General features: G+C 33.5%; 1 protein-coding gene across 8 annotated transcripts in view; it reads left to right on the top strand.

The window, feature by feature from the left end:
- Positions 1–12,753, top strand: part of Prpf40a (pre-mRNA processing factor 40 homolog A) — a 53,380-nt gene that overhangs the window by 29,976 nt on the left and 10,651 nt on the right. For 4 of the 8 annotated variants that reach the window (XM_021192049.2, XM_029535942.1, XM_021192050.2 and 1 more), the window contains exons 6-16: positions 461–571; positions 1,646–1,766; positions 2,007–2,060; positions 3,467–3,491; positions 4,439–4,801; positions 7,137–7,245; positions 7,687–7,751; positions 8,147–8,311; positions 8,719–8,827; positions 9,400–9,550; positions 10,966–11,099. In XM_021192049.2, the coding sequence (XP_021047708.1) occupies positions 461–571; positions 1,646–1,766; positions 2,007–2,060; positions 3,467–3,491; positions 4,439–4,801; positions 7,137–7,245; positions 7,687–7,751; positions 8,147–8,311; positions 8,719–8,827; positions 9,400–9,550; positions 10,966–11,099 (1,407 nt within the window). The remainder of the gene's footprint in view (positions 1–460; positions 572–1,645; positions 1,767–2,006; positions 2,061–3,466; positions 3,492–4,438; positions 4,802–7,136; positions 7,246–7,686; positions 7,752–8,146; positions 8,312–8,718; positions 8,828–9,399; positions 9,551–10,965; positions 11,100–12,753) is intronic. The other 4 variants (XM_029535947.1, XM_029535946.1, XM_029535944.1 and 1 more) reach the window with 1 other exon arrangement.

Below are 12,753 nucleotides of genomic sequence, written 5' to 3'. Positions count from 1 at the left end.
TTTTTGGTTTTTCGAGACAGGGTTTCTCTGTTTTAGCCCTGGCTGTCCTGGAACTCACTTTGTAGACCAGGCTGGCCTCGAACTCAGAAATCCCCCTGCCTCTGCCTCCCGAGTGCTGGGATTAAAGGCGTGCGCCACCACGCCCGGCTTTAGTTTGTATATTTTATTCACTGGAGAAGATCTATATTTCTGGAGGATTAGCTTGTGCAAAGGGAAAATGTTACTGTTCTTCTGAGAGCAGTCATGGCATTCCAAAAACCTTAATTGATCTCTTCTACCTTTGAATTATTTTTAAATGTTCTCTTTTCCAATTTCTTTTCTACTTCTGTTGACAAATGTTATGTATGATTTGAACTGTTAAAATAGTCATTTTATACTTAAACTTGGTGTTTTGCATGCTTGCTACCTCATAGATATTCACTGCTGAATAATTTACATGTTAATAATTTTTTCCCTTTAGAAATCAATGTGGACAGAACATAAATCACCTGATGGAAGGACTTATTATTACAATACTGAAACAAAACAGTCTACCTGGGAAAAGCCAGATGATCTTAAAACACCTGCTGAGGTAAATGTTTGAAGACTAGGAATCAGAACTATTAAGTGCTTGGCTATAATTTTAAATTAAACTCCAAAGAACAGTTCTTCTGTATCTCTACATTGGGTGGAGAGGGCTAATGTAGTTAGAATAATAAGAAGAATAAAATTTGTTTTCCTATATGGACATTCTTTATTTATTATCATCCTATGTTCAAAGGTATATTCAAAAATAAATTGAAGGGTAAGCAGTTTTCTTCAATACAGGATGACCTGTATGGTTTTAAAAGACATGTTAACAGTTCCAGTTAACCATGGAGTTTGATACAATGAAATTGAATAATTTAAAAAATACTGTCTTGTCTTAGAGTGGAATATTTTCTCTTTGCCAAGATGCCTCTAAAAGCATATTATTTTGTGCTATACACTTTAGCATTCAAAATTGATAAATGTGATAAAAATAAGATTGAAGCCGTAAATTTAGCAATATTGCATATTTTAATAGTCATGCTCAGAAAGAGGTGATCTTTTTCACTGAAGAATGGTTTACCTAGCCAGTGGTATTCCATTTCTATTTCCCTTAACTAAAGATGGTAAATGTGTTTTCCACACACTGTATGACCCTTAGAGTCTAATATGTACATAGTGTTTGAGAAGGAAGGGTGATAGATAACATTTATTTCTCATTCATATATACACTCTCTCAGGGTTATAATAAATTAATTGACTATGAAACTAAAACATTAGGATAGATAAATCAGTTTTCACTTTTCCCCAAACTTTCTATTTGTCTTATATTAATATATGAACAGTCCATTCAGATATTTTGGCTGGTGGTTTTTACCTGTGTGAATGTAAGAAGGGAAGTAGACACAGTTAAAATTCAAGTACATGACTAACTTTGAGGAAGCATCCTTGCACTTCCTAAATATCTTATCTTTGACAAATTATTTTCTCTTCAATAGTTAAATTCAATAGTCGACACCTATCATGCTATGAATATATGTAGAGTTTCATAGGTAGACAGTGTCTAGTAAAAACAAGTGGAGATGATCAGCAGTGCTGAATATGTTACTATTTGCTGAAAGTTTCTTCCCTTCTTTAGCAACTGTTGTCTAAATGCCCATGGAAAGAGTACAAATCTGATTCCGGGAAGCCTTATTACTATAATTCTCAAACAAAGGAGTCCCGCTGGGCCAAACCTAAGGAACTTGAAGATCTTGAAGGTAATTGGGAAAACAATTCTACTGGGAAGTTGTTGTGTATATACCAGTCACCTGGAAAGAGTCCTCCCTGAATAGGATTATTCAAACTGTGGCCTTATTCTTTTTAAAAAAATAATTAAAGTGTATGCCAATTTTAAATGATGTAACATTTTTTGTGGGCTCTTATTTTCTTGTTGCTCTAGATCTCAGTTCTATAGATTTTAAATAGACTTTTATTTGATTTGATTCCATTGAAACTAGGATACCAGAATACCATTGTTGCTGGAGGTCTTATTACAAAATCAAACCTGCATGGTGAGCTGCTTTGATAATTCATTTTCTGTTATATTTAACCTTTAGAGTATGTCACTAATTTTCACTAACCATGAATGGATAAATCTGCAGTGAAAGACATTAATTCAAACAATTACTTCTATATAAGTTATATTATAAATGAGCTTAAAGGTTTTAAAATTGTTTTTTGATATTTTAAATAAACATGAATATTAAACAAGGTCATGTACAAACTTCTAGTATCCCTCAGAATGTTGGTGCATACATGGAACATGTGATTAAGCTTAATCATATTAGGTAATAGTTGATCTTGAGTCATTTTGTCCATATATTATCAGATTTCAGTTAATACAGATTTTGTTTTAGTATCATGAAAAATGGTTTCAATGGTTTTTTTCTGAAAATTAAGTTAAATGAATATATAAATTATATATTTTATAGGAGGAAGGCTTAGTTACTCGGTACCATTAAAAGTTTAGGAAAGATTGTTGTCTAACAATACTCAGCATAAAATAACACTTTGTGATGTGATGTGATTAAGAATTAAGTTACTTTACTTTCCTTAAAATATAATCCTTTATTAAATTGATCTAGATCAGCTAGGTAAAAGGTTATAGGAAAGTGGTAGGATATTACCTTACAATTTTAGATCATATTAGTTATGATTACCTCTTATTTGGATTTATTTTACATCTTAAAATAGATTTTCAGAAATATTCTCCTTTGATAAGTGATAAATTTTAAAAATACATTCACAGACTTAGGCTTATATCATTGCCTACATGGAGCACCTCATTCTCTAGTGATACAAAATTACAGATAACGTGTCTTACCAGCAGATTTAAAATTTACCTCAGCCTAGAATGCAAAGAAATATTGAGTATTCAAATCTTTAAAGTTCTATCTAAATTGTCTGAGCATGAGCTTATAATAACTTTCCCAATAGAATCCCAAATTGATCATCTACAGAATATCTATCAAGCTCATTTCTGATATGACTACAAATGGTTGGTTTACATAGCTGCTTATCTGCTTGTCAGTGCTAGTAGGAAAAATGGGCCAGAAATCTCATGAGATCAGTATCAATTTAAATGTAGTGTCTTTTAAAAAGTAGTCTCCTGTCTGGAGACAGTACTGCTGTATTACTAGATTATGAATATTTTCAGAGCGTGCTTGTATGGCCAGTAGCCTCGGGAGTCGTCAGCATTGGAAGAGACTGCTCAGCAGTCACAATCACTGTTGTAAAGTTTCCTTGTTGTACTGAGGCTTTGAAACTCAAGTAAACACTTGCACTTTAAAGCAAGTTTTAAATTGTCGGGTGATAAATTAGATCTGATAAAATTATGATACTTTCATCTCCTTTTAGAGTTTGTTTTCAGTGGTAATATTTAAAAACTAGTTGATAACTTTTCTGTTTTCTTTACTAGCCATGATCAAAGCTGAAGAAAGCAGGTAAGCAATTTTGAAAATCGGTATGGTTTACGAATTTGGCTATTTCTATCGCATTCATGTTTTAAATGTTCACTTTTTAAAAAGTATATGAATGCTGTTTAATTGGACTAGGGTAATGGTTTGATGTCTTTGGAAGGTTTTATGGAGGGTGTTAAAAGGGAAATATATTTACTCATGTGTATGTTTTGTTAAACAAGTACTTTAATATGGAATGCATTGTTTGTGAAGTTTCTCATTTTGCGAATAAGTGATTATATATCATCTCTGTTACAAAACTAAATTCTTTTTTTTTTTTTTTTTTTGTCGTTTGAGGAATAGACCCACAGCTTTGCGTATGTTGGCAATCAACTACTAAGCTATATATAAAGTTTCCCAGCCTCTAAAGTTTCCCTTTAATTGATTTCATGAGCCTTCCGAGTTTTGATATATATCAAATATGTTATTCAAAGTAACAGATTGAGGTTTTATTGAAGTAATTGGACATTAGCAAATACAAGCATTTATATCAGTGCCTATTGCAGGTTACTGTGCAGGTTTGCTGAAAGAAAAATAGTGGTAGAAGTTGGAAGTGGTAACAATGCACAGTGGGAAGAATACAGTACTGCCTGAGGCTCATGTATCTGAGCCCAACCTAGGCATTATGGCTATATAGTCTCTAAAACGAACATACATTTAATATCGTCTTATTCTGTGGTCTTTTAGGATGGCTTTTTAGTTTACTGTCGATGATCTGTTTAGCCCTTTGTTTCATTAGTGTTACAACTTTATAATTGGCTTTATTTAGTACTACTGTTATAGTATTGAAATGACCAGTTCTTGTTCTCTCTCTCTCTCTCTCTCTCTCTCTCCCTCTCCCTCTCCCTCTCCCTCTCCCCCCGTCCTCCCCCCCTTTGCCTCCCCTTTTCTATTCCTTTTATTCCCTCCCTTCCCTCTCTTTTAATGTATAGCAAGCAAGAAGAATGTACTACAGCATCAACAGCCCCAGTTCCTACAACAGAAATTCCTACCACGATGAGCACCATGGCTGCTGCAGAAGCAGCGGCTGCTGTTGTTGCAGCTGCGGCGGCTGCTGCAGCAGCAGCTAATGCCAATACTTCCACCACCCCTACTAATACTGTAGGAAGTGTTCCAGTTGCTCCTGAACCTGAAGTTACTTCCATTGTTGGTACTGCTGTAGATAATGAAAATACAGTAACTGTATCAACTGAAGAGCAAGCACAGCTTGCTAATACCACAGCTATGCAAGATCTCAGCGGTGATCTAGCCAGTAACACTGGAGAGGAACCAGCTAAACAGGAAACTGTCTCTGAGTAAGTTTAGTAACCCAGACTTTTGCAAATCAATGCCTGACTTAAAAATATAAGAACTTTTTAATTTACTCAATGACCATTAAATGTTTAAGTAAAAACTTAGGTTTGTCTAATGTTGATCCATTTCAAAAAGGTGAATTTCAGTGGTGTCATGCCACCAAACTTTTGAAAGTAATCTGTTCAAGTTGTAATCTTACCCTGATTTGCACTGATTATAGGATGAGGCACAAATTTAAAGGAATACATTCTATATCTATCAATGTACTACATGAAATCAAAATCAAGGCAAAAAGGAAAAAATCAGCAGTTTACAAACTTCGAGTATTTTAAATAAAGGCTTGGTATCATGCCCTGGTTGGTTTATTTTTGGTAAGGGGTTATATGTTTGTTTTTCCCTTTTGGTTTTATGTGTTCAGTACAGCACTGCCAAGAAGTACTGCAGATTGCTGTTGAATGTAGAAATAAATTTTGGAAGATCAGAAGCTCTGCCAAATAGAGTAGAATTAAACTTGTTTTCATTCTTTTTGGCTTATTGATGGTGTTTGATTTTTCAGCTTATTGTAAATAAATTGAAAAATACAAACAGCTTTTTTCAAAAATGTCTCAGAAGAGAGAAGGTACTTTATATAGGAATCAAAATAAGGAAGTCACTTATAATTGCAAAACTTATAATTGATTTTTTTCTACCATATGATACAAGGTATAAATGGGAGACTAATCTAACCAAACCTTATTATCCAGTTACTATTAGTCTCACTGTCTCCATCTCTCCACTCCTTACTATGTCTCTTCTCTCATGTTAATTTCATAAATAACTGTATAATGTTTCAATATTGAGATATTTAAAAAGAAATGAGATGGTATATTTGGAGACAATTAAGATTAAAAGTCACATTTTCTTTTTTCTTCTGACCTTGGCTATACATCTATTTAGGTATATAATTCAAGTGTGTGTGTGTGTGTCTGTGTGTGTGCCCATATCCACACATGTACAAATATATATTTTTCTTTATTTGTTTATTTTATTTATTTTATATAAGTATCTGTCTTCAGACACACCAGAAGAGGTCATCAGATCCCATTACAAGTGGTTGTGAGCCACCATGTAGTTGCTGGGAATTGAATTCAGGACCTCTCGAAGAGCAGTCAATGCTCTACACCACTAAGCCATCTCTCCAGCCCCTATATCATACATTTTCTGTATACATAAAGGTCCTTCATCATGTCAAGTGATGACATGATATGAGCTTTTGAGTTACCATTCTCCTACATATTATGCTTGAACTTTTTGAATACTAAAGTTCGGAGATGCTCAAAATACTTGATGCAGCTTGGCATGATAATTACATGTAATTTGTGCATATCCTCATATATATGTATTTCTATTTCTTTTAGTACATAATACAATGTAGTTTACATGATATAGTTACTTTAGGAATAACAAGAAGTTCTTGTATTCATCACAGTTATGTTTATTTTTGTTTTTATCTTGCTGCTACATTCATTTATATGAATTTGGAAGGTCAAGAGTAATTTATTTTTCATAATTTTAACAAGTATTCTTTCTTGGTAGCTTTTCAGTATTCATGAATCCTAATTTCTTAATAATTTTAATTAACTTGTATGTAAGGACACATAATCCGTATATTACATTCTTAATATCAGTAGCTATTGCAGCATCAAGTCCATCTTAGTGACTTTATAGTGAACTAAAGTTTTTAAATTTAGTGTGGAATCCCAAACAAGGAGTTGATAATTTTGTGTTAATTCTTCTTCAAATCACTATTCAACAGTATTTTTCACAATATTCCAAATAATATTTGTTTGGAGTTCTGGGTTACAGAGTTACTTGGCACTTGTGTGATAGTATATTATCAGCCAAAAACAACATAAGAATAAATTAGCATTGTTGTATTCTCTTAATTCTATGTTTGCAAAATTGACTAAGCTGAATTTTGCTAATGATTCTCTTATGTTACTCTCTTCATTCTTTGTAGGTTTTATATACACATACAAAATTATCAAGGATTAAATGTGAAATGTGAATAAGTATGATGGGCTATTATTAACATGTAGATTAGTGATCTACATCAGCTTACTGCAGTTCCATGTTATGTTCTGGCCTTCACAAAGGGTCTGGTAACTGATGCTACAGAAATTCTGTAACTTTATGTCCTTGGCCTCAGACAGTTGTATTTGTAGGGTTCATGTAAGAAACTTTCTTCTGAATTTGTCAAGTTTTAGGTCAGCTTCAAACAGCTAAATAATGAGATTTTCTCAGTAGAAAACAGTTGCTGAAATTATGAATAGTGTGTTTAAATTTCTGTCTCTCTAGTTTTACTCCTAAAAAAGAAGAGGAAGAGAGCCAACCCGCAAAAAAAACATATACTTGGAATACAAAGGAGGAGGCAAAGCAAGCATTTAAAGAATTATTGAAAGAAAAGGTATTCTAGATTTTTTTTTTTAAGTAACATAATAATTTCCTATTAAATGTTCACTTTGGTGCCTTTATTTAAAATACTAATCTCTAGAACTGTTGTAACTGACAGCAAACTAAATTTGTTGTGTTTTAATTGAACACTTTTGTGAAACTTAAAAAGGTATTAATTTCACAAGCATATTTTTGCCTTGATGTATAAGATTTTTTCAAAAAACTTAAATCATTATCCTCTTATTGATGGGCTAATACAGAAAAATACTGTTTCAATTTCAGTGTGAATTTGTTTTCACAAAATTGCTTCATTAAAAATGGTTTTAGACTTTAAAAAAAATCTACAAAAGAGGTACTTGATATTTGCAGTGAGCATTATACTTGCCTTCCCATGACACTGCTTCCGTCTGTGTTCTTGTATTCAATTCTCATTTTTCCTTTAAATAATTTTCAGCGGGTACCCTCCAATGCTTCTTGGGAGCAAGCTATGAAGATGATCATAAATGATCCTCGGTACAGGTAATGTGATTATTTATAAATACTTTTTACATTAACCTTAGGGTATTTAAAACTGTATAAAATAGTATAACCACATAAAGAGTTATTGTTCATAGCTTTGTAGTTGGCATAAGTAGAGGTATTTTATGTGTGCTACAGCCAAAAACCCAAAAGATTTGTCCTACAATCTCAGCACCATGCTACACATGAAATTAGAATCATTTTAAAACTAGAAATTGCTTTTTAGAATCGTTTTATATCTTCAATAAATTACACAAATATTCTTAATATATACATAAAACTTTTTCCCAAAGCATTAACATTTGCTTCTCCAGCCTTTATTCTTATTCTTGATGATGATGATGATGATGATGATGATGATGATGATGATGATGATGATGATTGTTATTATTCAGTGCTTTAGCAAAGCTGAGTGAGAAAAAGCAGGCCTTTAATGCCTATAAAGTCCAGACGGAGAAAGAGGAAAAAGAAGAAGCAAGATCAAAATACAAAGAAGCTAAGGAATCTTTTCAGCGTTTTCTTGAAAATCATGAAAAAATGACTTCCACAACCAGATACAAGTAAGGTTTCTAATGATGTGGAAAGTGATTTTCTGTTGTTTGTGTCCTACATATTGCCAGCTCGTGCACAATAGTTGGTAGGTAGTAAGCATAGTTGTGGAAACCAGGATGTGGCAGTTCTGTAAGATACCGCAAGTTTACACATAAGCCCACTTTTAAGCTATAAATGAGGGAATAAACATACCACATTAGCTGTTATCTGTTTTAAAGTCTGCAGAAGGTGCCTTAATATAAAGGGAAAGGAGAGACTTTGCTCTTCTGTTGATATTTTATTGGCTGTCATAGAATTTTCCTGAGTAGTGATTTTTAAACTTACGATGGAGAGTGTTCATTGACTACCTTTGAGAAATGATCTAAAGTTAGTACTAATGCATTAGGAAAGTAACATTTGATTTCATAATCACTAGAAAAGCTGAGCAAATGTTTGGGGAGATGGAAGTTTGGAATGCAATATCAGAGCGTGATCGTCTTGAAATCTATGAAGATGTTTTGTTCTTCCTTTCAAAGAAAGAAAAGGTACTTTCAAAATTATCAGCATTTCAACATTCTGAAGAATTTTACTTTAAATGATATAGCACAATTTCTTTACTTAATTTGTATAGTGTATGTTATACATCATATTTATTCATTGGAAGCTATGTTAAAGATAAAATGAGTTAACTCAATCTTTTTTCCCTCTTTTCAAAGATAGTAATCATTGTCTAAATCATAGTGGGTACTGATTTATCCGAATATCACTGTTAAATTGTTTTGCCTCCATTCTTAAAGGAACCATGGATGATAGTTCAGATATTACTAAAACTTTAAACATAGTTGAATGACATTGAAGACTTTGGTATTTACATGCTATGACTGCTTTCAGTAGCCCTCATTATAAAATGTTTCTGTATTGCATACTGGTAAGGCCCTGAGTTTATGGAATAAGGACACAAAAACAAAAAGGGGTTGGGCTCTGACTTCAAAGACAGATGGAAAAACTAGAGGTAAGACTGTCACAAACAACACTATCAGAATATAAAGGAATCTTAAGTAATTGCAATTCAGATACCTTATTTGAATGTTAAAAGGTATTCAAACATTTGTTGTAGGAACAAGCAAAGCAGTTACGAAAGAGAAATTGGGAAGCCTTAAAAAACATACTTGACAATATGGCAAACGTTACATACTCTACCACTTGGTCTGAAGCCCAGCAATATCTGATGGATAATCCAACGTTCGCAGAGGATGAAGAGTTACAGAGTAAGAACAATGCCAAGTAGTGCCCTCCAGTCATAAAGTTATTGTCAGCTTTTGAATGAAATCAAAATTACTCTTGACTTTTTATTCAGTCACTAACTCAATTTTACACAGTGATTTGTCCATCTTGGGGGTAGGATAAGCTTTATTTTTTTCTTTTTATTTTATTTTTTTCCAGAGCTGAGGACCAAACCCATGGCTTTGTGCTTGCTAGGCAAGCGCTCTACCACTGAGCTAAATCCCCAACCCCAGAAAAGCTTTATTTACAAATGGGTCCCTTCTAATTGAATTTTAAATTTAGATTTAGGAAAAAAATACTTTAGGACTCCCTATTTTAAAAGTTATCTTTTGGGCTGGTGAGATGGCTCAGTGGGTAAGAGCACCCGACTGTTCTTCCAAAGGTCCCGAGTTCAAATCCCAGCAACCACATGGTGGTTCATAACCATCCGTAACAAGATCTGACACCCTCTTCTGGAGTGTCTGAAGACAGCTACAGTGTACTTACATATAATAAATAAATAATTAAAAAAAATAAATAAATAAAAGTTATCTTTTACAGATAGTTCTTGAAATATGTAATAAGTCAACCATTTGCAGATCATTGGTGTCTTCTGAAACCAATAAGGCAACTGCACTTAAAAACTCACGGTGACTAAGACAGCATGCACATAACTTATTCCCAGCATGCAAATGGGAATTGACTATGAGATCTCACCCTTCGCTATAGAAATATTAACAGGTGATAGCTGCTGGAGAGGGAAAGGCTGTTCTCTCTTTAACTCCGATAACTTGACCAAAATCCATGGAAGACCTTATATCCAAGAATATTTGGGCATGACAATTGGTCTTGATGGATTTATTTAAGCAATAAAAAGTGGTGACAGCAAAGTTAGATAGATGAGTAGAGGGGGGCATCTGTGAAGAGTTGCGGGGGATGATAAATATGATCAAATGCATACAGAACTCTTGAACAAAAACGTTTTCAATATAAAGCAGTACCCTTTGGGAGGTTAAGCAGATGGCTTCTGTTATCTAGTCCACTGTGCCATGTGCATGCCCTCCTCCATTTATTCTTTCAGGGTTTGAATTCTTGTTTGTTTGTTTTTGGTTTGGTTTGTTGAGACAGGGTTTCTCTGTATAGCCCTGGCTGTCCTGGAACTCACTTTGTAGACCAGGCTGGATTTCGAACTCAGAAATCCGCCTGCCTCTGCCTCCCGAGTGCTGGGATTAAAGGTGTGAGCCACCACGCCCTCAGGGTTTGAATTCTTAACTTGTGTCATTCTAAAATTATGTTTGAATTCAAATACAAGTGGTTTTTTTTTTTTTTTTTAATACTGAATTGGAAATTTGTAGAGTTTAATGCAAATAAACTGCTTTTTTGTTAATATTTAAATTTTTTTATTGGAAAAATTCTATAGACATGGATAAAGAAGATGCATTAATATGCTTTGAGGAACACATCCGGGCTTTAGAAAAGGAAGAAGAAGAAGAAAAACAGAAGACTTTGTTGAGAGAGAGGAGGAGGCAGCGTAAAAATAGGGAATCTTTTCAGGTAATAAAAAGATGCCTATTCTGGCTTAGTTCTGTATTATAGTCATTGAATGTCAAGAAGGGTCAAAACAGTTCTGAAATACTTGTTTCTAGTTCACTACCTAAGCTTTGTGGATGCCCAGGATGTTGAACTTTTTTAATTTTTATAATTTAGGTTTTGTTCTTGGACATTTGAGGCAAAGGAATATAGCAAGGTGCAGCAAACATTATTTAGACATGGAACATAATCCGTTTATGTGGGGGTTTAAACTATGTTCTGTAGTCAGTAGCTTTTTCACTTCTAGTGGAGTTCTTCCCCTTCCCATTTCAAAGAAATGAATTTTTGCTGTTTAAAATTTTATGGGTTTTCTTTGAGATAGGGTCCTAGGTGAGCCAGGCTGTCCTCAGACTTGCTGTGTATCTCAGACCACATTTGTACTCTTGATCTTTTAGTTTCCACCTTTCAAGGGCAGGGATTACAGGCCACAATGCCTGCCTAAGGTATTTTACTCGTATAACCTGTGTTTTGAAGCTGTTCTTAGTTGATCATGTTTGTTGAATATATTCAGATAAATAAGGAAAGAGACTTGGTGAAATACTACTAAGTATAGAGCTAGAATTTAAAAATATATAGTCTTGTTTACAAACAGTCTTTAGTCTTGTATAAAACTCTATTAGGGTACCAGCAAGGTTGCAATGGCTTATATGAGCTTGTTACTTGGCATTAATAGTCTTGTTTGATCTATTGCTATCATTTAGGGCAGTTGTTCTTAAATTTTCATTTGTGTTAGATTCATGTAAAAGACTTTTTAAAAAACAATTATTGCTATCATGTAAAGTGGTTACTATCTATTGCAATCACAGCCGTTAAACACTAATTTACCTTTGTTTTATGAAACTCGCTACTCTGGTAAGTTACTTTTTTAGTTCTGTGTTGGAGTATTCATGTGACTACTAAGAACACAGAATATTAAGCCTCATCCTAAGATTTGATCCAGTAGATACAGGGTAGGTTTTAATATGTAGTAATACTGATGCACTCATATGAATACCAGTGACTTCTAAAGTTGTTTCTGATTGCCTACTTAGTGGATATATCATTCCTTTGATCTCATTTAGCATGAAGATGATTTCAAAGACCAGTCTTACTAAAGCCTATGTTCTGTTTACCTATGTTCATATTCAGTTTATGAGAATTCAATCTAATTTTCATAGCTAGCTATAAAATAGGCTATCCCTAGTTTTAAGATAATCAGCTATGTGACAAGAAAGAAAGGCTTTTTAGGAGAGCCATTAGACTTTTGCAGCTTGTAAGCTTCAAGGCCTTTTCAAGATTTCAAGTTTACAATAGTTTAAATTTAAACTAGACATAAAACTAGATATCTGGGTCATAGAAACTAAGACGATGTGATACAGAGTACCAAATGCTATTAGTGCAGGCCACGAGATTCTAATTAAAGGCCATGTAGGCCTTCAGCTAAGTGTAAAATATGGCTTTAAATAGATTGATATACATATAGCATGTTTGTGTTGAAGGTTAATGTAAGTGGTTGTTAAATCACTATGTTGGTACTCCTTAAGATATATATGCAACTCGGTAATTTTTCAGTCCTATTTCACCTTTCAAAGAATGGTTTAGAACTGTAGTAAAAATGAATTGAGTGAAATGTCATTTC

Source organism: Mus pahari, chromosome 3 (genome assembly GCF_900095145.1).
Source record: "Mus pahari chromosome 3, PAHARI_EIJ_v1.1, whole genome shotgun sequence".
Lineage (NCBI taxonomy): Eukaryota > Metazoa > Chordata > Mammalia > Rodentia > Muridae > Mus > Mus pahari.
This window is presented reverse-complemented; position numbering and strand designations above follow the sequence as displayed.